At 38.0% G+C, this 26,052-nt stretch overlaps 2 protein-coding genes and 1 long non-coding RNA gene across 3 annotated transcripts; 2 read left to right on the top strand and 1 right to left on the bottom strand.

The window, feature by feature from the left end:
• Window positions 1–855: 855 nt before the first annotated feature.
• On the top strand, window positions 856–2,770 carry LOC110658132 (uncharacterized). The gene is made up of 3 exons (XM_021815620.2): window positions 856–1,934; window positions 2,050–2,127; window positions 2,423–2,770. Exons 1-3 carry the CDS (start codon window positions 1,083–1,085, stop codon window positions 2,426–2,428), a joined length of 936 nt encoding a protein of 311 aa, XP_021671312.1. The 5' UTR covers window positions 856–1,082; the 3' UTR covers window positions 2,429–2,770.
• A 3,867-nt stretch (window positions 2,771–6,637) lies between these two features.
• LOC110658123 (uncharacterized) lies at window positions 6,638–8,229 on the bottom strand. Its single transcript, XM_021815614.2, has one exon. The coding sequence runs from the start codon at window positions 7,505–7,507 to the stop codon at window positions 6,716–6,718; it is 792 nt and encodes a 263-aa protein (XP_021671306.2). The 5' UTR covers window positions 7,508–8,229; the 3' UTR covers window positions 6,638–6,715.
• A 2,219-nt stretch (window positions 8,230–10,448) lies between these two features.
• LOC131175568 (uncharacterized) lies at window positions 10,449–12,597 on the top strand. The gene is made up of 3 exons (XR_009145746.1): window positions 10,449–11,020; window positions 11,764–11,820; window positions 12,398–12,597. It is a non-coding gene; the product is annotated as an uncharacterized LOC131175568 (long non-coding RNA).
• The last annotated feature ends 13,455 nt before the right edge of the window (window positions 12,598–26,052 follow it).

The following is a 26,052-nucleotide window of genomic DNA, read 5'->3' as shown; positions in this document are numbered from 1 at the left end:
AATAAAATTTTGGAGACAAACTATAAAAATTATCTTTATTTAAGCCTATTTCATCTTTTAAATTAAATAGGATTTTAACCCTTCCTAAAAAAAAAAGTCATAGGATTTAAAACTGACATTCCCTCCATAATGACTATATATACCTTTTTATTGTACCAAGCTTCTTAGTGTCACCCATTCCAAATACATGCCTAATTAAGTATGCTAATTTCAGTGAATTATACCATACCAATCATTTTCAAAATTTTTATATTTTACAAATCATTCACCTATTTTTAAATATTTTATAAAAATTATTTCTATATAAAACAAATTTTATAATGATCCAAATTTTGATGTAAAAAAAGTTTTATTTTATGTATATAATAGTAAGATAACATAGCATTAGATCAATATCTTTGATTTGATTATTATTATTATTTTTAAATTATGGTAGGGATAAGCGGTGATTCAAAGTAATTTTTCAATACACAAATTGAGAATCAATGCATGGTTAAATTTACTTTATAAAAAATAATTAATTTCTGAAAATAAAACAATTAATTCCTGGAAAGAATTAATTAAAATATTTATAAAATTTTGCCTAAAGATGTATTAAATTGTATTGTTTTGTTTTTCCTAAATATCATTTCTAAGTTCAGTGGGACTGGATTTAATCTACGGCTAGAAGAAGAGATAAATGGGATGAGCAAATATCCAACGGTAGTTACGCCAACCATCAGCACTTGAAAATGACGTATTGCCCGGGAAAACCCACATCGTCACCCTTTACACTCCAGCGCACTTTAGCCGCATAAAATTTTAATTACCAAAACACCCCCGAGCATCCAGGATTCCGCATCGCCCGAACGTTAAAACCGCCCTCTGCCTTCCCTTGCCTATTCCCTCCTATATAAGCTTCATCTTCCCGGCGATTTCCAAAACAACACAAACACTCAAAATCACAAACAAAACTTCTGAATAATATTTTCCCAAGAAAGTTTAAAATCGTGAGAGACAAACAGCCGCGGCAGATTATATAGAGGGAGTGAGCTTGTGATCTGAGCTCTCATTGGAGAGTACGCGTGTGTTGTGAGATTTCAATGGTGTGTTCTGGAGAAACGGGAGAGAGAGTGAGTGGGTTGGTTATGGCTATGGGAACAGAGAGATCGAAGCCACCGCTTCACAATTTTAATCTGCCTTGCTTGAAGTGGGGGATTCAGAGACACCTCCGTTGCATGAAAGTCTCAGATTCCGGTGCTTCCAAGGATAAGAACATCAGCAATGGAATTTCCACCGATCGCCTTCGCAGTGGCCGATCTCCACCGTCTAAATTTGTCGCCACTACGGATTACGAAATCCGCTCATTCAAGAAACTAAAACAGAGAAACGACGGCGGCGGTGACGCGGGAGGGATCGCTGAAGTGAGAGAGAAGCTGATGTTCGATTTCAAAACGGCGGCAGATAAGATGAAAGATGCAATTTTGAAGAAAGGAGTGTCAGATGAAGGCGACGAAGTGCGGGGGGTTCCGCCGCATGAGAAGATGGAGGATGAGGATGAGGATGAGAAGGAACAATCTGCCTCTCCTGTTCCACCGGCGGCGGTTGTAGCGGAGACAGAGCAAGAGGTTAGACCGTGGAATCTGCGAACAAGGAGAGCAGCCTGTAAAGCTCCGATTGCCGGGAATTTAGTTACAGGGAAGGGCTTGAAAATTGAGGAGAGGAATGTAAGTAATTTTTCGCCGTTGAGGAGTGAGAGCGGGAAATCTCCAAGGCTGAGAGGAGAGAAAAAGGAAAGAGAGGATGAGAAGGAAAAGGAGACAGCGCAGATGAGAACGAAGTTTGCGTTGGCGCTCTCGAGGAAGGAGATCGATGAGGATTTTAAGGAGATGATAGGCCACAGACCAGCTCGGAGACCCAAGAAGCGACCCAGGAACGTGCAGAAGCAGTTGGATGTAAGTCAATCGAAGGATTGTATTCTGTGTTTCTTGAAAGCATATGTTTTTGTGTTTCTTGAAAGCATATGTTCCTGTTTTGGCATTCATTTGGTGTTTTTGTTTTTGGTCGCAGATGCTCTTTCCTGGATTGTGGTTGACAGAGGTTACTGTTGATACATATAAGGTGCCGGAGATCCCTGATAATGGGAAGGTAATTGCTTTGCTTCGTTAGCCTGCATTTGAATGTTTGACTGGTTACTGGGAAATATGTGCGATGAAGCAGGATTTTTCTCTTTTTTTTTTAATTGTTATATTTCTTTGTTCTTACGATGTGAAGTTTGTCATTTTAATTGCCTAAACCACCAACTGGGGCAATTTGATTTTCTGACAGTACATGCTTTTTTTTAGTTCGCACAGATGGGGCAATTCTGTTTTCTGTTAGTAAATCTGTAAATGATTATTAGATTCAACAATATCTGACTTGATATTTTTTACCCCTTTCACAGAGGTAATTTGAATGGCGGGTATTACTAAAAGTTTAAAATTTCAAGGCTTCTTCTTGCTGGCTACTCTGGTAACTTGGAACTCTAGCGAGCGGTATACCAAAGCAGCACACCATCCTTGTGAATTAGGGATTTGATTTTATAAATTTCCTGGTTGCCCATTGAGGTGTAAGTTCAGTTGCTGTGAAATTGCAAATTTTGTTCTCTTTAATTATGATTCTTTCTATCTTTTTTCTTTATCAGAATAATGTTAATGTAAAGAAAGGTGGCTAGATGTTCTTAACTGAAAGGGAATGCCTTGTTCTATACTTTTCATAGTGTATGCTTACCATTTGCTTTGATTTTGATGAATCCATTCTTCACCTTTAACTCTGGTGTTGTTTGTTTATTTTTAAGCTAAGATTAAGCATCAATGCTAAAGCACGTGCTGATTTTTCTTATATTCTTCAAAATTTTCCACGTTAATATGGCAAAAATGTTGTGATATATGAGGGAATTTTAGCTTGGGAAGTATGAACCTTTTATGGGAATTCTTATGGGGCTTTATCAAGCTATCCCCATCTCTCTGTATTCTATGTTTAGCTGATCTTAGGAATAATTTATGAAGTTAAAAGTCAATCTTATTGCTTTGAATGGCTTGGTAGCATAGAGGAAATGGAAGAATGTCGGGACTCATAATTACACCTTCTTTTGCTTATTTAGGCTACACAAATGAGACAAGTTCATTTCAGCTTAAAAGAAGATATTCTGTGCTACTTAATGTTTATTTGCCTGTGAGTGTTAAACATTTGACATAGTTTTGTTATTGGGCAGCTAAATTAGGGCCTCTATTGTGGCTGCCATAAAGTTGACGCTGCAGATCACTTTTGTATGCTACAGTGAGAGCAACTCTGTTTTCATTGATAATTAATGTTTGTACCAATCGAACTTTTTGTTGCCCAATTTTTTGGGGTCCTAGTATTTTCATGAAAATAGTTGGAGGTGGATTTCTAAACTACTATATTTACATATGTGGTATTGGTAGTAGGTGCTGCTCTAGCATCTTGGAGAGCTTTAAATTGCAGTTCAACTATATTTGAGTATTAACTAGATCAATCGGTGATTTTTTTTTTTTTGAATTAAGTAGTTTGTTTGCTTACATTGATGTCACCTGGGGATAGATTTCTTGGGGAACTTGAGGACATTCTATTGAGATAAAGGATTATTCTGCGTAGGAGGGAACACTGATGCAGTCTTTCTTTTTCTCTTGGAAATGCCATTGGGCTTCCACGCTGCCATTAAGAAGAATAAGAAGATTGTAGTGTGTGTGTTCTGTATAAACGCTAATTTTTTTTACTTTGGTATCTCTCTGATTTTGGAAGAGTGATTAAACATGGTTTAGATTGGATGCTATTTCAGGCTTTCTGGGTGTCTTTTCTTTTCCTTCCCCCTTGTATAAGAACTTGGTACATTGTAGCATGGGAAAACTGTATTCATTTGTTTCAAGTGTCTTCTAAAATCTCTCATCCCAGCTCAAATTGCACTACTAATATAAGCACCAATTCCTCTAGTTTTTCTCAGTTAAGGAGGGGGAGAATCAAGTCACTTGAGGGCCTGTGGAGTTCTTCTTCTTGTCCTCCTCCTTTCTTTAACAAGCTAAAATCCTTTCGAATCATTAATATAGAGTGAAGTGATGACATGTTTTTGAACTTTTTTTGCCTGAAAATTTATTTTGTTCTGAAATCTGAAACGATGAACTCTGGTGCGTAGAAGGGAAACATAATATGATGCTTCCCTTATGTAGTTTGACCTTGCTACAGAGGAGTGCCCGTCTTCTTGGTAGTTAATAAAACATGGAAATCAGATGGCAAATTTAAAGTTACGACTTTTTTTGTCTGTGGGCACTAAAAATATTGACATGTTCAGGAACTTGGAAGGGCTGCTATATATTTGATTGACGAGTTGACCGTAAATACGCGTGTATGCCTAATGCCCATTGCCCGACACTTTTGAATGAATCAATTGTGAAGTTTTGGGCCCGCTATACCCACTGCTTGGAAAGTATCTACAGAGAGGAAAAGAAGACCCTATTCTTTATCCGCTAATTATTTTTTTTTTTTTAAATATTTAATTATAATTATTATTTTCTGAAGTGTTAAATTAAAATTCTAATTTTTCTATTTACTCATGAAATATTTTAAATTAATGGTATTGTATGCACCACTCAGAAAAATAAGGAGAAAAAAATATAAAAACTGTTGATGAGAAAAAAAAGGAAATTGTTTTTGTAAACAGTGAAGGTTCCCATTTCATTTTCAAATAAAATGAATAAATATAGGAATAGGTTTAATTTATTTTCCCCTCAAGGAGAGAGAGTGAATTATAGACCCCACATTTTTTTTTTTTTTTTTACTTCTTAATTTTCTTTAACAAGACAATTATGGTAAATTCTTTTATTTTATTCCCTCTTCTCATTTCTCTCTTATTTTCTATTTTCCCAAACATAGTTTTAATCCCCAAAACTTGGATCCATTTCTGGCCCATTATTCATTAGCCTCAAAGGGATCCAATGCACATCAAACGGCTCCATGTTGTATCGTTTTGTGCTTCTTGAGCTTCTTAGCCTATATGATGATGGACCAATGTCTGTCCTTTAGTGGGTTAACTCTTTGAAGCAGAAGGCAGAAGTAGAACAGAAGCAGTGGGATAATCTGAGAGTTGAGACTGGTCCCAACTCCCTAACTAGCTAGTCTTCTTCAATTAACAAATGTTTGTCCCTTGTTGAGTCAAAACATTGTTTTGGCAAAAAAATTAAGCGAAGATTCTCATCTTTTGCAGCTCCAGGTGGCATATAATAAAAGTAGAATGAAGCATCCCTCGTTTGTTGAGATAGGTTCTGACATTATCGAGCCTGCTAATTCGCCTCATCTCAAGGGAGTTAGATATACCAAATTTGAAATTCAGAGAGAGAGAAGAAACGTTTCCTTTTTTTGAGTTGAAAAAAAAATGAAAATCTTTTATGCAAGTGTCAGTTCTCCCTTGGAGTCACCTTCGGCTCACAATTGTGAATGGATACATGTCAATGTACTGAATAATCACCCCGAAAAGTAACCTAAGCTTTATGGCCTTGGTGTACCAAACACAACGCAGAAACAATAAGGGCGGGGTGCTGTGTGCTTTCCCCTGTGGTGCTTGATCGGTAAGGGTTCATGGTGTATAAATGGTGCTTGTAGGCTATGATTTATTGAATATAATTCATTTAAATAATTTGATTATTTTTTTTAAATTAATGTTGCAATCTTAAAATTAAGATAAGTTTATGAAATTATATTTTAGTCTATGGATTTAATTTTTCTATAATATTATGATTTTCGATTTAATAATATTAAAAACAAGAAAGGAATAATAACAGAATTCACAGTATACTGATTTTCGATTTTTTATCCAAATGCTTCCAGAACCTGTAGTGCCTATGTGATTCTCCAATCTCCATGGCAACAGTTGTTTGCTTCCTTTGAACTCGTCCTCTGTGGAAATCCCATCTCTTCCTAATCTCTCAAATAGAAATTTTGATCCTAAATTTTACCCAACGATGAGATGAAACGGTGTGTTTTGGTCTTTTAAAATTTTTTTTTTCTCGTTGGCTTAGAAAAAAACATAATTTAAACATAAGATTAATTTGTCAAATAAAAGAATAAGAGATTCCATCTAATGAGGAATTGCAGATCCAAGAGTTGGTTGTGAAAGATAAGCCAGAGCCACTTCATTGTAGCAACTGTTTTGTCTCCGATCAAGATGTAGAACAAAAAGGCCTAGACCAGAAGGACCCCATATGGTAAAAATTGAAGAACATTTTATATTCTATGTTCAATAAAAAAAAATTAAAAAAAAAAAAAGCCAAAGGGCAGCCTCAATGAAAGTTGAAAAGAACAAAAGAGAGCCATAATTAAAATGGTTGAGATCAAGAAAAAAATTGAAAAAGGATAAAAAGAAGCCAAGGCATATATGGAGTAGCAAATGAAATTAAAATACCTTGATTATATGTCTCCCAATTTCTTATCATGTTGATAGGCATCAACAAAACTATCACCATCATCCAACATAGCCAATTCCATTCCTCCACTGTAGTTTTCACTTTCCATATTTTAATGTTTTGCATTAGATTCTCTTTCTCAAGATCTAATCATTTCTTCAGTAGAATTTTTCTTCGATTTGCAGATATCATCACATGCTCTTCCATGAATGAAAATGATAGACTGCTAAAATAAATCTGTACTTGAAAAGATTCAGTCATAAATGGAACTCTCAACTTAATAATCATCTCTTCTTCTTTTTAACCTTACCGTTACAGAACAGAGAACGAAGACCAAAAAGATGCACAGTTCCTCTGGAAATGTAAGGATGTGGTATGTTCAAGACAGGATTAATTCTAACCCCATTCCCATAAGATCCACACTTCCTTAATTGCGGATGTTTCTGCCCTGAATTATAAGAGTAGAATGCCCCTGAACTTGCCGCCGGTGATTTTCTGCTTGGAACTGAATGTTGTTTTTGTAAACGTGGTTTCGGAGTTTCCTTAGAAAACACTGCTTGTTTTGGAGGATTTGGAGCTGACCCTGTAGAGTTGCTTCTTGAAAGAAACTGTAGTGACCTAATTAGGCCTTTACTTCGAGAACTTTCACAATTCAGACTATTGCTTCTCTTGAACTGCCAAAAAGATTTCGATGCAGGCTTTTCATCTGCATCAATACTCATTGACAAGAACTCCTTCAGTAGCTTCTTCTTCTCTGTAGTCTCTGTAGTAGTTTGCACAGGACGACCGGAAGCGACCGGCTTTGGTTGATCGGTATCTTTAGTTGAAACTAACTGTTTCTTGATTTCAATAGGAAGGATCTTGCCATTAGAGAAGAGCTCATCCGCAGAAGACAATTCTTGGATAAAGCTGCTGCTAATGCAGAAATCAAAATCTGAATCCAATAGAGATGAGTCTAATCTAGGATGGCAATCTTCAATGGATACAGCATCTGCAGTTTCGTTGAGATCATGGGAGAATGAAATTCTTGGACTAATTCCAGCGCTTGAAATCTCTGAGCAGACATCTATAGCCATGTTTGCAGCTTGGGAACACTCTTATCAACAGAGACAAGAACTACTCTAGCACATTACGTGAATTCAAGAAAGCGGGCAAAAGCTTTTCAAAAGACCAAAAACCCAAGAACCGCAATAAATGCGGGAGATTTGGAGTCAAAAGAAAGCAAAGCAAAACAAAAAGGAGAGAGGGAGTGACAGAGGGAAAGGAATTATGGGAATGAGAATAAGAAGTCAGCAATTGCAGCTTTAGATTTTGCTTTTTGTCTAAGCTATAAGAGCATCTGCTTCCAACATCCAAGGATAAGGATATGATTCCAATTAAGCAAAAGATTGAAGCAGAGAAAAATTCGATTCCATTCTTGAAAGATATCAGTGCAAAAAAGAAAGGATAAAGAGAATGAAAGTAGAATTCAAGCACCGAAAGGCTATAAAAAAAAAAAAAAAAACAAGGAATCCCTCTCTAGGATGGTTTCCAAAGAAAACTTTTACTATGAGAATTCCATTTTTGCCTATATCCCAAGTTACGCTCAAACATTGAAACCTCCTTCACCTTCTATTTACTCTACAAAAACAGCTTCAACTTCAGTATATTTAATAGATTCCTGCAACAAAATACACATGTATTTTATATGCTTGGATTCCTTTTGGTATCATATAACAACAAATGGGATTTAATAATTAATATTATCAACGCACATATAGTAGTATTATTTCTGGCCATTAATGGGAGATTGGCTATTAATGGAACCATTTTTTCACAGGTTTGACAATCTGAAAACCCCATTTTAAGGCAACCTAATACATTGACAATTTGACATAGAAGCTGAGAAGTTACTTTCTAATTGTTGGAGGCATGCGAGGTAGGGTCCATAGAGAAATAATTGGCATAGGCAACATTATAGAAGAAATAATACAGGGTGTTATTGGGAGTATTAATCAAAACCCATGTTTTAATTTGTATTATATATGAGTTTTTTTCAATTAATTAAACAAGAGTATGTAATTAATCTATATGGCTAATAGACAAAACAAATTAACTATGTAAAGGCAGAAACGTGATATGTCCCTAACTTCAACTAAATACAACAAGAGTCCTTCCAGACAACCTCTCATCGTACACCGACAAATTATATCAGACTCTATAGGATCCATCATAATTTAGCCTCCAACAATTTGTCGTCCGGCATATTATTGCTTTTACTAGAGATTTTTAGATAGATTCAGTAAATATATCATATCATCTATAGATTATGAGAGTGTTTGCGGGGTCGGGGCGGTCCAGGAGACCACCATGGCTTCTCTTTTCTCGAGAAATTCTCATGCATCTCCTATTATATTATATAGACAATTATCACTCGAGCACATATTTAAATTTGGCTTTAATAGAAAAATAAAATAAAGCACTTAATAACGTATTTTCACATATCATGAGATCACCCTTTTTTATTCAGGAGTGACGGAAGGATCATACCATTTAAGCTTTTGTCTTAACAAATCAAATTATAAAATTTAAAAATAAGTTTATTTATTTGTTTATAACATTTTTTACACCTGGAAGGTTAAAAAAAATAAGAAAAGACCAACTTTTAATTTGGTGTTTAAATTGGTTTGATAAATCATTTTATTATATTACCTTCATAAGTTATTTATTTATCAATTAAATTAACAGCTTATAATTAGTAGCTTATAAATGTTTTAACAAAAACATGTAATTATTTAAAATTTTAAATATTTATAAACTCAAATTAACTAATAATACTTATAAGTTAACTTTTTATAAATTAGGTTAAACACCTCCTAAATTAATTAAATCACTCTTGTTGATATTTATCAGTGATTTTATTATTACAAAATAGATATTAATTTAATTTGCAAATTACGTAATAAACTAAGTCTACTTAAAATATCCTCTTTTAAAATAAGGTATGAATGAGTTAAGTTATAAATTAATTAAATTTTATTTTCAACTCGATTTAAAGCAATGAATTAGAGCCAAATTTGAAGTTTACGATACTTAAATAATTTGAGAGTTTAATTCAATATTTACATTTTATAAAATATATTTTTATAATAGAAAAAAATTATTTGTAAGTTATTTTACTAGTAATTGAACAAAATCAAACTTAAACATTAAAAAATAAAATTGTATTAAGCCTATTATATACCCATAACCTCTTATAACCTATTAATTTATAAAAAAAAAAAAAAAAAAAAGAATTCAACTATCAATTGAGTTATATTTAAACCACAAAATTTAATAGTTGTTTGCCCAAAATATTAGGTCATTTAGAAAACCAAGAATAATTGGTGCTTAGCGGCCGGCTTGCAGTTCGCTGCAGTTTATTAGCATATAATTATCTTATTTTTTTTTAGTAAACATCTCCTGACCTATTGGATTAGACCGGTTCGCATCAAGGAGGCTCATTATGGGATAAAACGCTCATGGTGGGAATTTTATTTATTCACAAAGATCGAACACTCAATTTAACTTAAAAAATATATAATCTTTTACCACTCGTATCAACCTCATTGGTTATCTTATTTGTTTTTTAAATAAGTTTTAAAGTTTTATTTCTTTGTGTAGATTATAAAATGGAGACTTGAACTTAAATTTTTTAGGTGAGGGCATATTATTTAGCCTGAGCACTCGAACAGTATATGTATTTAATTGTTAGACCAAATCAGGTTAAACAGCAAAATGTGTTTAAATTAACATTGAGTAATATATATATATATATATAAAATTGTAAGATGTTGATGGAAGATGGCAATGCATAAGATCCAGAGGGTCGTGTCTATCTGTCTAGTACCCATTCATTTGTAACAACCACAAAAAAAAAAAAAAAAAAAATTGAATTGACCTTGGCATGTGACAGTGGATTTCCACTGTCACACTGCCAACTTTAAAAAAAAAAAAAAAGGTTCAAAAACGGGAGGAGGAACTCCCCCCCCCCCTTTCTCTTCTCTCTCCTCTCATTCCCTCTCTTCTTCTTCTTCCTTTCTCCGGCGACCGGCCGGCGATGTCCCAAGTAGTTCCCCACCCGGCAGGCGACCCTCCGGCGACGGCCAGACCACCAGAAACGGCGGCAAGAGAGGGAGAAGAGAGAGAAAACGCGCGCACAATGGGCAGCGGCTTTCCGGCGCGATTCCGGTTTCGTCCGACGTCCGATCGAGGCGATTCTGATGGCGTTGGAAAGATTGTTCCGAGAGCTTTCTTTTGATACTAATTTTGAAGCAAATGGAGGTCGGATGAGTGAGATATGGAGGAGAGAAGTTTCGGGTTTTTCAAGCTTTTTCGTCAGATCTACGACGATCCGACCGTTGGATCGACGATCCGAGACCACCTATGGACTAAGGAAGAGGAGAGGAACATGGTGGTATGATCAGATCCTGCAAATGTCGTCGGCGACCGGCGGCCGGCCACCGTGCGCGGTGGTTCCGACGGTGGCTCCGGTGGGCTATGGAGATGATTCAACTTCCAGAGGCTTCCTCGTAAATTTTTGGAATTTTTGAGACACAGACAAACTTCGGGTAAGACAGTTTCTATTATTTCTCTGTCTGTGGAGCATAAATAAGTGTTTCTTTAACAGGAAAAATTGGAGAAAAATTCTAAGAAAAATATATGATGAAAGTAAAATTATTTGGAGATATTCTATGGTGTTTGTTGAATTTTTGAGTGATTGTAGAATATTTTTGAAAAATATAGATGGATTTTAGTTAGATTTTTAGCATATGGGCATATAAGATTATTTGAAATTAAGATAATTAAATTTTATATAATTGGTTGAAGCTTGAGGATGGAGGTTTAAATATGTAAATATTTAATTAGGTTGAATTAAGAATATGTTAGATGTTGGAATCTTATGAAATCGAGTAAAATTCTTGAATAAAATATTCATGGGTGATTAAAAAATTACAATTCATTTTGCAATAGCCTTATAATATTATTAAGGACCGCGGGGCAAAATTTTAGAATTTTTTTGAGCTTGTTTAAGTGGATTTTTGAAAAATGTCAATTATAGGGACTAAAACGTAACTTTTGAGATTTTGAGTATTGTCTGATTTGGAGGGCCCAGGAGGGGCCATGTGATATTGATGAGATGTGGTTGTGGAAATTGAGAATTTAGAAGTGCTATTTGAGTCTTTTTGCAGGTTGGGTAGGTCCCAGGTATAGGGGAAACTCTGTCGGATTTTCGACATGAATTAGGCTGTCTATTGCCTCTTTAGAGTTTTATCTTAACTTAGTACTAATAAAGTTATAATTTAATTATTAGGTGATCGAAGGCAGCTATTTTTCTGCATCCAGCAGCCACAATAGTCATCGGTGTATTGTGAGTAAAATATTAATTTTAATTGTAATTTTGATATTATTATATGTTCAAGCATGCCCATGCATCACTTATATGCATATATTTATGTAGTTAAACTCTAGGCACGATTTATGTTGCATTCATAACTGTTAAAGTGCCATGGATGTTGTTGTGGTAATTTGGAGCAGTGTGCGTGCGTTGGCGTGCGTGTGATGTGGTGTGGACTATGGATAGGACGGGTAGTCACGGCTTGAGTTCTTCGCTGGGACCCGATCCTTCGGGGGGTAGTCACGGCTTGAGTTCTTCGCTGGGACCCCCGATTTGGTTTATAAAGCGAAAGTCCGGCTTGAGTTCTTCGCTGGCACCAGGTTAGATTTAAGAGAGCTGTATAGGGGATCAGCTCCCATATATTATGATTGATATTACAGGGTGCGTGAGTGCTCCAAATTACCTTTTTAATGTTATGATGTGAAAATGTTGTTGATGTTGCATTTCACTCTACAGGGTGCATTAGTTTTAGATAGTTATAGAGATTATGGTTAAAATTGATATTTTACTCTCTGAGTCGAACGCTCACTTCTGTTCAATATTTTTCCAGGCCACAGGAGGAGTTATTTTACAGAGCAACCTGTTTTCTTCCTCGCAGGTTTAACGTCGATTATTTGATTGTATTATTATTATCTAAATTTATAATTTAGGACTCCGCATGTGCTAGTAGTAGCATTAAGCCTGTCAGGGACTGTATGAATTCAAGTTTTTGTATTAATAAATGAAAAGAAAAATTTTATGAGTTTTAAATGGTTATAAATGAGGTAACAGGGTTGAGCTGGGCTCTCCTAATTTTTGTTTCTGATAATTTCTGGGTTAAGTTGGCCTGAAATATAATTTTAACAGTGTAATTTAAATTATTTTATGTGCATATTGGGCTTAAATTGTGGGCCTGGTTATGGATTTGAGGAATAGTTAGGCTTACTACGGGCCTCGGGGGCTTTAAGCTGGCCCAGGTCCTAGTGCCGGTCCGGCCCATAGGTTAGGTCGTGACAAATGTGGTATCAGAGCTTAAGCTCTAGATTCATGGGAAATAATATAATTGGGAGTGTAAAAGGAGTCTTGTTAGGATGTTACATGCGGAGTATAGGATTCTGTTTCGTCTTTTTCTGTAATTCCTTGTTTCTAGATTCTGCGTTATACCTCGGGAACTATAAAAGTGCCTCAGTTAGTGTCTTGATTTTCGTGGAGTACATAGAAAGGTGAAATAGAGTTAGCAGACATGTTGAGGTCTATCATGAGGATATGTACTCTAATAAATACTATATTTTTGTCAGTATGGGTTTAAATGGTGTGCCCATTTCGTGCAAGGCACGAGTACATAAAAGTGATTCTTGAAAGTACAATTGGCTTAGATAAGGATGAGGATACCAATGCTGGCAATCATCAGTAGATGACCCAGTCAGAATAAGTTTTTGATAATATAAGATTCAAGAGAGATAAGAAATTGGGAGACCTAGTCTGTCAGGACGTATCGTAGTAACTATACAATGTTCTCGATGTTTACTCTGTAAGCTACAGATTACAGTACCGACATGAGATTATTGTGTAGAGCTACGTGCATCCCCGTGGTGCTCCATAATGAGGGTGTTTGCGGATGGCTTCTGTTTTGGTACAGTTATGCCAGAATAGAGTTCTATATCTGCAGAGGAGTTGGGAACTCCTAGTTAGGGGTCTAGAGTTAGAATATTGAAAGGTCACAGTTGGGTGATAACTAGAGTCAGTGACTCAGTTACCCTAGCATGAGCTAGAGTTACAATAAGAATTGCCATCAGACCAGAGGTTTTGGATTAATTGCAAAGTAAAGGTGACACCTATAGAGTGAGATTATCTAGTATTCGGTATGGAATTTTGGATGGTTTTTGCAGTATGACAAACATTTTACTTGGAGCTTAGTGAGAATAGTATACCTTGTGTGTATCAGTATGGAATAAAGTACAATCCTACTACTTAGAGAAGGTCGAAATTATGAATTGATGATTTACAGAGCTATGATATGATAAAAGAGACATTAATTTGACATGGTTTTGGGCAAGGTGGTAAATGTAGTACCTTTGTTACAGCAAGTTAAGGTATAGACCTATCTTTTCAGAAGGGATCGAAGGTTATTACTGATAATAATGACTTATAGAATAGTGTCCCAGATGGGACTGTAGAGTGTGGTAGAGAGTAGTTGGCTCGGGTATCCTGCAGAGGATACAAGTTTCATTATAGGAATCATATATAATCAAATCACGATGGATGTAAATCCTTTGAATCGGATGACGGGTTTGTGTGCTCGGAATCTTAAGTTTTGGCTAATTGAGTAAACATGGAAAATAATAATTGTCGCAATGGATTTTGCGGTCGCCTGGACGATCACTCACCGAAGTGGGAAAGAGTGAGGAGTCGCCACCTTAGTTTTGAGGGGAACTAAAGAAAACCATTTGAGAAGATGAATAAAGAATGGAACCACTTCAAGACAGAGATTCTAGGTTCGGGGTCCGTAAACGAGTGGGGAAGGTGTTAGGCACCCCACCTCGTCCCTTAATAAGGGTAGGTAGATTTAATTTTGCGTCCTTTATAAATTAGTTAGAAGGGCTCGGATGGGAATGTTAGTCCTTTTGGTAAAAGGAATATTTGATTTTTCACCGATCAGGATCACTCAGATACATAAGTAAATGAGACAACCTTAGTGAATTACTTTTGCATGTTAAATTTACTTAAAAAGGAATGTTTTATTTAAAGTTTAATTTAGAAGATCGGATAAGAACTCTCCTCCAATCTTCTTTTAGATATTAGAATTTTGGTTGGGGATCGGATAAGGACTCTCTTCCGATCCCTATTAAATATTTATTAGAGATTTTAATTTGGGATCGGATAAGAACTCTCCTCCGACCTCTTTTAAGTATTTATTAAAATTTTAAGCTGAGACTGGATAAGAACTCTCCTCCAATCTCTATTTATTAAAATTTTAAGCTGAGACCGGATAAGAACTCTCCTCCGATCTCTTTTAAATATTTATTAAAATTTTAGGCTGAGACTGGATAAGAACTCTCCTCCAATCTCTATTTATTAAAATTTTAAGCTGAGACCGGATAAGAACTCTCCTCCGATCTCTTTTAAATATTTATTAAAAATTTTGAATTGAGGTCGGATAAGAACCCTCCTCCGATCTCCTTTAAGAGTTGACTTAAAACTTTTAGGCAAGGATAGGATAAGGACTCTTCCGACCCCTTCTATTTTGATGGGACTCGGACAAAGACTTTTCCGACCTTTAAAAATTTAACCACAGCTACGGGTCTTAAGAACCTAAGACTAAGAATTCTGACCTTCAAAAATGCCGGGGATAAGGTTTATGGATATCCTGTGGCTGAACGGGGAACTCTAGACTTGATTCACTGACCTTTTCATGTAGTCATTTTACCAATATCTATTAATAATCGATCTACTCTGTTTCGTTTACTTTGGTCTTATTCCACTTCATGACATCTTTGTCGAATCGCTTACGCCAACCTAATAGTTCGGCTATCTTCCCGACGTGTTATTCGTGTCCTCTTTTTAAAGGAGACCTCTAAGTTGCAGCTACCTACGTTTACCCAACCATTTACATACTACAAAGAGTTAGAAAACTGGTTTTCAGAAATGACGGAGATCAATAAAATGAACTGATCACTAAAAAAATGATTTGAGAGTGACTTTCTTTGGGATTGCTTGTGCAGAAATGGTCTAGATGTAAGAAGAACAAGGAAAATGCGGGAAATAAACGTAGACACTTAATAAAACAGTAACATGAACTCTTATAACAATATTTTCTCTTGGGTTCTCTTGTACAAAATAACCTTGAAGAAAGTTGCAGATGTATGAAGAACAAAGGAAGTGCAGGAAACAAACGTAAACAGTAGTGTGAACTCTTACCTGTGAGGAGCCAAATATATTGAAATAACTGTGAAGTGGTAAATAGTGATGAAGATGGCGGATTGATCAGCCTGAGAGTTGATGTCTGTCGTGAAACCGAGAGATGCTTTAGCTAAAAGGTAACCGGGTAAGAACCAGGTGAAAGGAAGTTGAGCTTGAACAGAGGAAAGGAAAGCAGAGATGATGAGAGTATGACGGATAATGAACAAACTGGAAATGTAGAGTTCCAATATTCAAAATCTTTTCAAGAAAACACTCGAAAACTAGTTTCAAAAGTCTTTTAATCACTACAAAAGCAGAGTAACAAATGAATGAAGTTTGAGTTCCTCCACGATAATAGCGACCTCTTGCCTATATTTTTTTTTCCGTCCCTTGAGCTTTTTCATGCGGTATTTATAGGAATCGGGTGCTCCCATGAAGGGTCGTGGATTTATTTTGAGGAAGATGGAGGGTCAAGATTTTGAAGTACATGATCGGATGTTCAGGAATTAAAGAGAATCAAAACGAATGGCTGAGATCGCTTCTCGGAATATTTGTCCTTTTCCTCTTTTAATCTGACGGTCTTGAATCCTCTTGTCCGGAACGATCTGAGGGCTAAGAGTGAAAAACGCTGGTATTGTCGTCTTCTCTTTTGATCCAAGGGTTCCGGATTCATCCTTACAAGTGAGATCAACGGTGGAGATTGGGATGTACAGGACTGTCATGACATACCACGGCACTGTCGACGTGCGGGCGATTCTTAGGCGTCGGTGGAGATCTCGTGCCACGCTTTAACTACCTCGGCTCGATTCGGCGACGGTTATTGGAATTTGTCTTATTCTTTTTGTCTTCCGATCCCTCCTAGCTCCTATTCCGATCTCTCATGCGATCTCCTATCTCCGATCTCTTTTATCCCTTGATCGACCGGATTCGGTCTAAGCATTAATTACATCTCGATTCTCAAGCGTCCGCCGTTTCCGCTCGACATTAAATGCTCATTTTCCCTATATATACCCACATCGATAGTGGCATTTCCTTCATTCGATTTTCTCTCTTTCTCCTTGTTTCTTGGTTCTAGCATTAGGGAAAGTTCCGGCTACAATCGTGGTTTTGATCCTCTTAGATGGAATTCCTATTCCTCATTGAAAATTCTGACCGGTGATGGCTTCCTCAAGTTCATTCGGCTTTTCTCCACATTGAGTGTTCCGACGGTTTTCTCCCACATTGGGTGTTCGACACGGATTAAGCTTCGGTCGGCAATATCCTTGGGATCGATTATAAATCGATCCTTAGATCTCTGGGAGTATCCTTGGGATTAGTTATAAAGCGATCCTTAGATCACTGGGAGTATCCTTGGGATCGATTATAAACCGATCCTTAGATCACCTCTTGAGATAGGATTTTTCACGGTCTCTAGAGATCATCCAAATGATGTAATTTTTCAATGTAATCGATCTCTAGAGATCACCACATGATGTAGCTAGACCTTTATTGTAATCCGATCCTTAGAGATCGCCCAAATGATGTAATCCGATCTTTTGAGAATAAAGACTTTATTTTGTCGGTTATCATCTTATTTTTGCATTGATTATTTTCCGATCTCTAATGCGTTTATCCGATCTGGTTCTTTACCTGAATGACACTTAACTGATCCTTTATTCAAAATATTTAACTTATTATGCCGATCTCCAATTAACCGATCTCAGAACATTTGGATATTTGAGAAAAGTGTCGAACAATTGCCGAGTCCCACCAATCAATGCGCCGCTTAGAACCTCGCGAGCATTAAATGCTCTGACTAGTATAAATAGGGGTGGGAGGGTTAGCCGTTGCTCTCTCATTCCATTTTCAATCCCTGCTCACAACTTCAAGTTCTCTCATTTTCTCGTTTCCCGACGATCGGACTCGGTAAGGGCTTTAATCCTCTTTTTAGTTTAAGTTCTTTGTTTTTCTTGAAAATGAGCTGCCAAGGTCGAGAGCGGCGAGCCCTCCTTCCATTCAGTTCTCATGGTCATCGTCGATGAAGAAGAGGCGATCGGGCCCAGCGTGCAACCTAAACCCCTAGGGTCTCTGCTCCAGTGCCTGGGCCTGGTCATACCATCAAGGCTTGCACCACCTTCAAGGAGAGACCCTTCCTATAGACGAGCTTCCATCGGTTCTTCGGGAACCGACCGCAATCGCTTGTTCAAGAATACAATATTTGTCCCGATTCATATGAGTCGATCAAGTGCCATGGCGATCTTCGTGTCGATCACTCTTTTGAAGAGGATGACATGGTCATGGTGTACGAAGAACGATTAAAGGCCTGGCCCGAGGTTCCTCTAGCCGATTTCTATAAGGAGGTCCTAAAATTTCACCGAATATCCATTGTTCAAATCCACCCCAACTCGTGGCGGATCTTGGTTGCTTTCCGAGGTCTATGCCGAGCTAAGGGAATCAGACCTACGGCTAAGGTGTTCGCCGAGCTACATGCACTAACTCACGAAAGGAAGACGAACATCGGTTCTTTCAGTGAAGCCTCGTTGCGGACTCTTTTCCGACCGCCTCATCCCTTAAGAATTGGAAGAACCGGTTCTTCATTCCGAGGAGTAAAGATCCGAGCCGCTGAGGACTTTCCTCGTAGTTGGTGGTACCAAGGGCCTCGCTCAAGCACTTTACCCCGAGTCAAGAGGAAAGCTTGATAGTGATGGAGTGAAAAGTCGCCACCACTCTAAAATATTCTGTCCAAATGCGGTGATCGCGAATCGCACCATTGGACCATGCAATCGATCACGGCCGAGATCGCGAACTTCCGCTCTCGACCTCGGCATTGGTATTTTCTATATCTCGGTTCAGACCTTAGCGATCTCACTAACCTCTTTTCTGTGCGGTGTATGGCGGGTGGTGAGGGTTCTAGGAAGCGGAAGAAGGAAAGAGATCTCCGGAAGGTAAAGGAGATGAAGCGTCGAGCGTCTTCAAACACCCGGCCACGAACCTGGGAGATACAAAGAGACCCGCCTCAACCTTGGTCCGCCGACCATTGAGGTCGCCGATCTCCTCCTAGATCGGAAGAGCGCCCCGCCTCTCTCGCTTATTCCAAGCACGGAAAGGGAGCCTTCTCAATCTTCCGGGAGGACCTCTTCTCGTGGCGCTCGACATCTTGACCGATCGCTTGAAGAATAACCGATCGTTAGGGAGAACCCCGATTTTGACAAAGTCCTGGGATCTACCATCTTCTTTCAAGAGGATCCGGACAGGCTATCCCAGAATGGTCTCGATGATATCTTGACTCGAACCATGAGCTAGAATGTGGAGTGTCCGTGAACCGCACCATGATTCGAAAAGATTCGGCGTGCAGGTAAGGAGGTTGGGAAGAAAAATCGAATTGACTTCCCTCCGATCCCAACTCTCATCCGCCGGATTATATATCTCAAGTCGAGGGACGGCGAAGTACCATGAAGACCACCGGCCGAAAGGTCTCGTGACTGGCCGAAAGAGAACGGGCTCTCGAGAGAGGTCCGCACTTCGTGCCAATGAAGCCGCCAGTCGCCCAACTCGTCGAAGAGCTTAAGGAGAAAGACGAGGAGCTTAAGGCAAAAGATGAAGAGAGGGTGACAGGGATAGCCGGGGCCTATGTGAATGCTCACAAGGACCTCTTGGCCGAACTCCAAAAGCGCTACCGTGAGGAGGACTTCTCCTGGATGGACGACTGCTCCGGGCGATGGTGAAGATAGTGAGGAGGAGGGCGAGGGAGAGAGAGAGAGTGAGCAGAATGTAAATCAGTCGGGGGTGATCCTCACCGAATAACTTGTACAAATAATGAAATGAAAATTAATATATCTATTGTTCAAAGAATTGATGTGATTCGAAAATCTTAGAATATGCCTAAGTATTATAATTTATGAGCAAAGCGAAACATAAACTAAATTCAAATAATAATCTAAGTATAAAAGATCGGAAAGCACAATAAGCATGAGATCGGTGGGGGAGAAATGCTGAACGGGACTTGGTTAAAATTGAAAATTTAACTTGAACACTTAAGATCGGAACCCTCGTTAAACCGAACCCAAACTTTAGCTCTTAATCTTCCGAAAAGGAGGGGCAATAAAATGTAGGAAAAGATCTAGTGCGATTCATTTTATTTATCAACAGAGATCGAAATATACTTGACAGTCCTAAATTCGACAACGGGTTTGAGAGGTCGGTAAATGATTTGAGAGATCGGCGAGGCTTAATGAATATGAGGACTCAGTATTAATTCAATTTTTGTGAGGAGAGATCGGAAATGTGACCGCCTAAAGAGGGATCGGAAACGAGATTAGCTGTTCAAAGAAGAATTTTTATTGATTCTAGGGATCGGCCAAAATATGGTGTCGACAGCTGCCCCTCTTTACATAATTTCTATTAAAGGAAAAATTTCCGTATAGGAATTATGTAAAGATTCAGACTCATATTTTGGACGATTAGGTGTTCGAAATTAGGGAACTAAAGCACACCTAAGTTAATGACCTCGAACATTAAAATCAACTTGGATCTAGAAACCAGAGGTTGATAACAGGAATTAAAATTGCATGAAATTAAAATCAACTTAGATCAAGGAACCAGAGGTTGATAGCAGGTAATGTAAATTGCATGAAATTAAAATCAACTTAGATCAAGGAACCAGAGGTTGATGGTGGAATTGCAGGAAATTAAAATCAACTTAGATCAAGGAACCAGAGGTTGATAACAGAAATGTAAATTGCATGAAATTAAAATCAACTTAGATCAAGGAACCAGAGGTTGATAACAGGAATTAAAATTGCATGAAATTAAAATCAACTTAGATCAAGGAACCAGAGGTTGATAGCAGGTAATGTAAATTACATGAAATTAAAATCAACTTAGATCAAGGAACCAGAGGTTGATGGTGGAATTGCAGGAAATTAAAATCAACTTAGATCAAGGAACCAGAGGTTGATGACAGGAAATGTAAATTGCAGGAAATTAAAATCAACTTAGATCAAGGAACCAGAGGTTGATAGCAGAAATGTAAATTGCAGAAAATTAAAATCAACTTAGATCAAGGAACCAGAGGTTGATGGTGGAATCGTAGAAAATTAAAATCAACTTAGATCAAGGAACCAGAGGTTGATAGCAGAAATGTAAATTGCAGGAAATTAAAATCAACTTAGATCAAGGAACCAGAGGTTGATAGCAGAAATTAAAATCAACTTAGATCAAGGAACCAGAGGTTGATAGCAGAAATTTAAATTGCAGGGAATTAAAATCAACTTAGATCAAGGAACCAGAGGTTGATAGCAGAAATTAAAATTGCATGAAATTAAAATCAACTTAGATCAAGGAACCAGAGGTTGATGGTGGAAATTTAAATTGCAGGGAATTAAAATCAACTTAGATCAAGGAACCAGAGGTTGATAGCAGGTAATGTAAATTGCATGAAATTAAAATCAACTTAGATCAAGGAACCAGAGGTTGATGGTGGAAATTTAAATTGCAAGAAATTAAAATCAACTTACAAAGCAAACCTAATCTCGACACAAGAAGTTCTTCCCCGATGAAGTGTACTTAACAGGATCCCGAAAACCGATGATTAATGGAGGACGAGTTACAAGACTTGGCCTACGACCTCATTTCTTCGGATGCCCCTTTTCTGTTCTTGACTTTCCTCAAAAGCGCCCATGGTTTTCACTTTCCTTTTTCCCTTTTGACTAGAAGCGCCCTTTCGGGTTTTCACCCCTAGTTTTTTTTTTTTTTTTTTTTTTTTTTGATAGCTCACTTTTTCAGGATGCCCTTTCGGGTTTTCATCCTTCACTCATTTTGCAGAAGGCGCCCTCTCGGGTTTTCACCCTCTTTCACACATTTTACTAGGAGCGCCCTTTCGGGTTTTCATTCCTACATTTTCTTCTTCTTCTTCTTCTTCTTCTTCTTCTTCTTTTTTGTTCAAGTCCCAACTTCCCATATCAATAGGTTGTGTGTTCACTGCTTAGTCATTCCCTATAATTCTCAATGCAATGTATATAAAGTTACCTGTGTTTAAATTCTTAACTCATAATAAAGCATTAACAAGTTAACAGCGCATGTTCCAAGGTAAATGGGCTGATGGAATATGAGAAAAATATGGTTTTTAATAACAAAGAATAAGGATATGAATTTGGAAGAAAGAGAAATCTCACGAATTCCTTTATTAACTTTTCTAGACCCTTTATTGCCCCAAATACAAATAGTCTGAGAAGAATCCTTGTGCCATGGTCCCTTGCTACCTTTTGACTCCGTTTTACATTCTCAATAAGGCTTCATGTTGCTAGGCGCATCCTTTGAGGTTTTCAATCCCGATAACTCACTTTTTCAGGATGCTCTCTCGAGTTTTCATCCTTCACTCATTTTGTATAGCGCCTCTCGGGTTTTGACCCTCTTTCCATCATATTTCAATGTCCGCCCTTAAAAATTTTAACCCTTTTTTTTTTTTTTTTTTTTTTTTTTTTTTTTTGTTCAAGTCCCACATTTTGTAGTATTTTCCTTCGATATAAGATCTCTTGGTTGGAGCTCCCGAGATTGTTCATTCTTATTCAAGCACCCTAGCCTTTCTTCTTTGGTATAACCGTCCATGGTAGATTTCGAATCTTGTTTTGACCTATTCGATTTCATCTAGCTGTTTCTCCATTAAGATTCACAGAGAAGGAATTTCCATCTTTATTGGCAAAACTGCTTCACATCCATATACTAACGAATATGGAGTTCCTTAAATCAATCATCTTTTAGATCATTAATTTGAGAAAATTGTTTACATTTTACATGTCGATGTTCATTTGGGGCAGATAAGATGATGAATTAAGATGAATAACCCCGAGGCTTCCGATGACATCGATGCCCCGCATTGCAATCGATCATGGACGTTTTTCCACCAACATATGTACAAAGACTTGTGACATTTTCAAACATACTGACATGCTTTTTCTTAGCCATCGTGTTCGCTAGCTTGCGTGGCATAGTTTCCCTTTATCAGAATCACTAGTATTCAGGGCAATTATTGGTCCTTCAAAGTTAACTTCATGAATATCATAGTTGATTGAATCATTATGTATTGGTTGGAAATGGGGCGGTTACAAGAGGAGAATTAAGTGGTTTTATTAGGCAAAGAAAAGGCTAAACAAAAGAAGTAATCGGATATGAAAGTTTGGAAAAATGCGCGATTAACTTACTAATACTTGATCATGAGAGAAGGTCCATTCACAATCCACTTAACACCATGGACAAAGTGGTCAAGTGTAGGTAACCAAATATTCACTACTCAGAGAAAAGTATAAGGATATCCTTTGCCCCCCAAGTATCAAGCTCTTGATTTCTTTTATTTGCACAATCAGATTTCTGGTTCCAACGCATCTCCTATGCATTCTATTATGTGCACATTGCCTCTTTTACCGCTTCGTGGTTAGGCAATGGATTAATTTCAACATTAGAATTGCACTTTCACTTTCCATCTCCAACCACCCATTTCGATAAGGGATCAGACCTTTACCTTTGAAAGCTCCACAATTGTATGTTGAGTGACCAATTGCCCCCTATAGTATTCACAATGAGCATTTGGATCACACCTCATTGGATATAGGGATTGTAAAAGGTCGAGTGGTATGGGGACTATCCGGTTTATGCTCAAAAGGTAACAATAAATCTCGCTAAGGGCATAGGCGTGGTGGGTCGGGATTGGGAAGTGGGTGATTTAGATGAACTAATTTGTTTGAGTCAGACGTGAAGTGTAAGCAATTGGTTATGGGACCTATTGTGGTTGGGATAAGAAGAAATTTTGGTGGAAAATTGGCTACCATTAGGTTTTGGGAAGAAAATCGAGAACGGTAGGTGTTTTGTGGGGGCATGGTTGATAGGCTTGTTACATCACATTGTGCACCTCCTTCCATTTTCTTCTCGGATTTATCGTATTTTCACCGAATTTTCTCTTACCACTTCTGTAACCTCCCTAGTCTCAAATTTGCCTCAATTCTCTCCCACTGTATAATGTTAGCAAAGTTGTTGGAGGTGTTCCCGATCATCAAATAGAAATAAGGAGCTTTCAAGGTCTCAATGAAGAGAGAGCAAAGCTCATTGTCAATAATCGGAGGGTATATTTCACGCTTTCTCTCCATCTTTGGGCATATTCTTTGAAGCCTTCCTGTCTCTCTGCACTGTTCTGGAGGTCCCTTCTTGTGGGGCCACATCGCAGCTTAAATTTGTACCGCTTTAAAAGGCCTCGCTAAATCCTTCCAGAGCGCAGCTACCTCTGTCTAATTGAACACACCACCTCGAGCCGCTCCAGAGGCTCTCGTGAAAGAAGTGAATTAATCTGTCATCATCATGTCATAGAGGACATCTTGGCAATATAGGTGGCCAAATGAATTCGAGGGTCCGAATTCCCAAGACTTGTCAAAATCGGGGACCTTGAATTTGGGCGGCACCACCACATCGGGAACCAATCTTAGTGATGCCACGTCAATCGAGCCATACATATTCGTGCCCTCTATAGCTCTCAATCTCTCTTCCAGAGCGATACTTCTCATTTTCTCTCATCTTACTTTCTCCTCCTGTTGTGAGGTGCTCCCCAACCGGGAAATGAGGGGCGTAATGAATTGGAGGGCTCGGGACCGAAGGGATGGTTCAAAGATTCGGGATGGTGGATATTAAGAGAAAGGAGGTTCATTAGTCATGACGACCGGATTGACAGTGACTGTCGGGTCCGGGATGGGGGATTGAAAGGTAAAAGAAGTTGAAGCTTGGTGAGGATCATTTGTTGGAGGTGGTGGAGGAGGTAATAGTAGGTTAAGGTCTGAAGCTGGCTTATTTTGGGACATCTCCCTCATCAGCTTCATAAGTTCTGAAACCTGGTCTTTTAGTTCAGAAACTTGCCCCTGTAGGTTCTGTACTTGTTCCTGATCTTCCATTAGTTTTCTTGTTCGAGATCTTATTAAGTACACTCGCTGGGGTTGAATCGCGTGCTTGGTCAGACTTGCCTTGTTTGAAGTAATGTTTGATTTTCTGGGGGGAGTAAAAAGGAAAATTTTCAATGAATTTTGAATTAAAAATTAAAAGGGTCCTGGTGTGGACAAAGGATACGATGGCATCTGAGAGCCATCACTAGATACAGTTTTTCTTAGCCATCGTGTTCGCTAGCTTGCGTGGCATAGTTTCCCTTTATCAGAATCACTAGTATTCAGGGCAATTATTGGTCCTTCAAAGTTAACTTCATGAATATCATAGTTGATTGAATCATTATGTATTGGTTGGAAATGGGGCGGTTACAAGAGGAGAATTAAGTGGTTTTATTAGGCAAAGAAAAGGCTAAACAAAAGAAGTAATCGGATATGAAAGTTTGGAAAAATGCGCGATTAACTTACTAATACTTGATCATGAGAGAAGGTCCATTCACAATCCACTTAACACCATGGACAAAGTGGTCAAGTGTAGGTAACCAAATATTCATTACTCAGAGAAAAGTATAAGGATATCCTTTGCCCCCCAAGTATCAAGCTCTTGATTTCTTTTTATTTGCACAATCAGCATTTCTGGTTCCAACGCATCTCCTATGCATTCTATTATGTGCACATTGCCTCTTTTACCAGTTTCGTGGTTAGGCAATGGATTAATTTCAACATTAGGAATTGCACTTTCACTTTCCATCTCCAACCACCCATTTCGGATAAGGGATCAGATTTACCTTTGAAAGCGCCACAATTGTATGTTGAGTGACCCATTGCCCCCCCCCCCTATAGTATTCACAATGAGCATTTGGATCACACCTCATTGGATATAGGGATTGTAAAAGGTCGAGTGGTATGGGGACTATCTGGTTTATGCTCAAAAGGTAACAATAAATCTCGCTTAAGGGCATAGGCAGTGGTGGGTCGGGATTGGGAAGTGGGTGATTTAGATGAACTAATTTGTTTGAGTCGGCAGACGTGAAGTGTAAGCAATTGGTTATGGGACCTATTGTGGTTGGGATAAGAAGAAATTTTGGTGGAAAATTGGCTACCATTAGGTTTTGGGAAGAAAATCGAGAACGGTAGGTGTTTTGTGGGGGGGCATGGTTGATAGGCTTGTTACATCACATTGTGCACCTCCCCTTCCATTTTCTTCTCAGGATTTATCGTACTTTTCACTGAATTTTCTCTTACCACTTCCTGTAACCTCCCCTAGTCTCAAATTTGCCTCAATTCTCTCCCCAGTCTGTATAATGTTAGCAAAGTTGTTGGAGGTGTTCCCGATCATCAAATAGAAATAAGGAGCTTTCAAGGTCTCAATGAAGAGAGAGCAAAGCTCATTGTCAATAACTGGAGGGTATATTTCCGCTGCTTTCTCTCT

Source organism: Hevea brasiliensis, chromosome 17, assembly GCF_030052815.1.
Source record: "Hevea brasiliensis isolate MT/VB/25A 57/8 chromosome 17, ASM3005281v1, whole genome shotgun sequence".
Taxonomy (NCBI): domain Eukaryota; kingdom Viridiplantae; phylum Streptophyta; class Magnoliopsida; order Malpighiales; family Euphorbiaceae; genus Hevea; species Hevea brasiliensis.
Note: the sequence above shows the minus strand (reverse complement) of the source record. Positions and strands in the feature narration are given on the sequence as shown.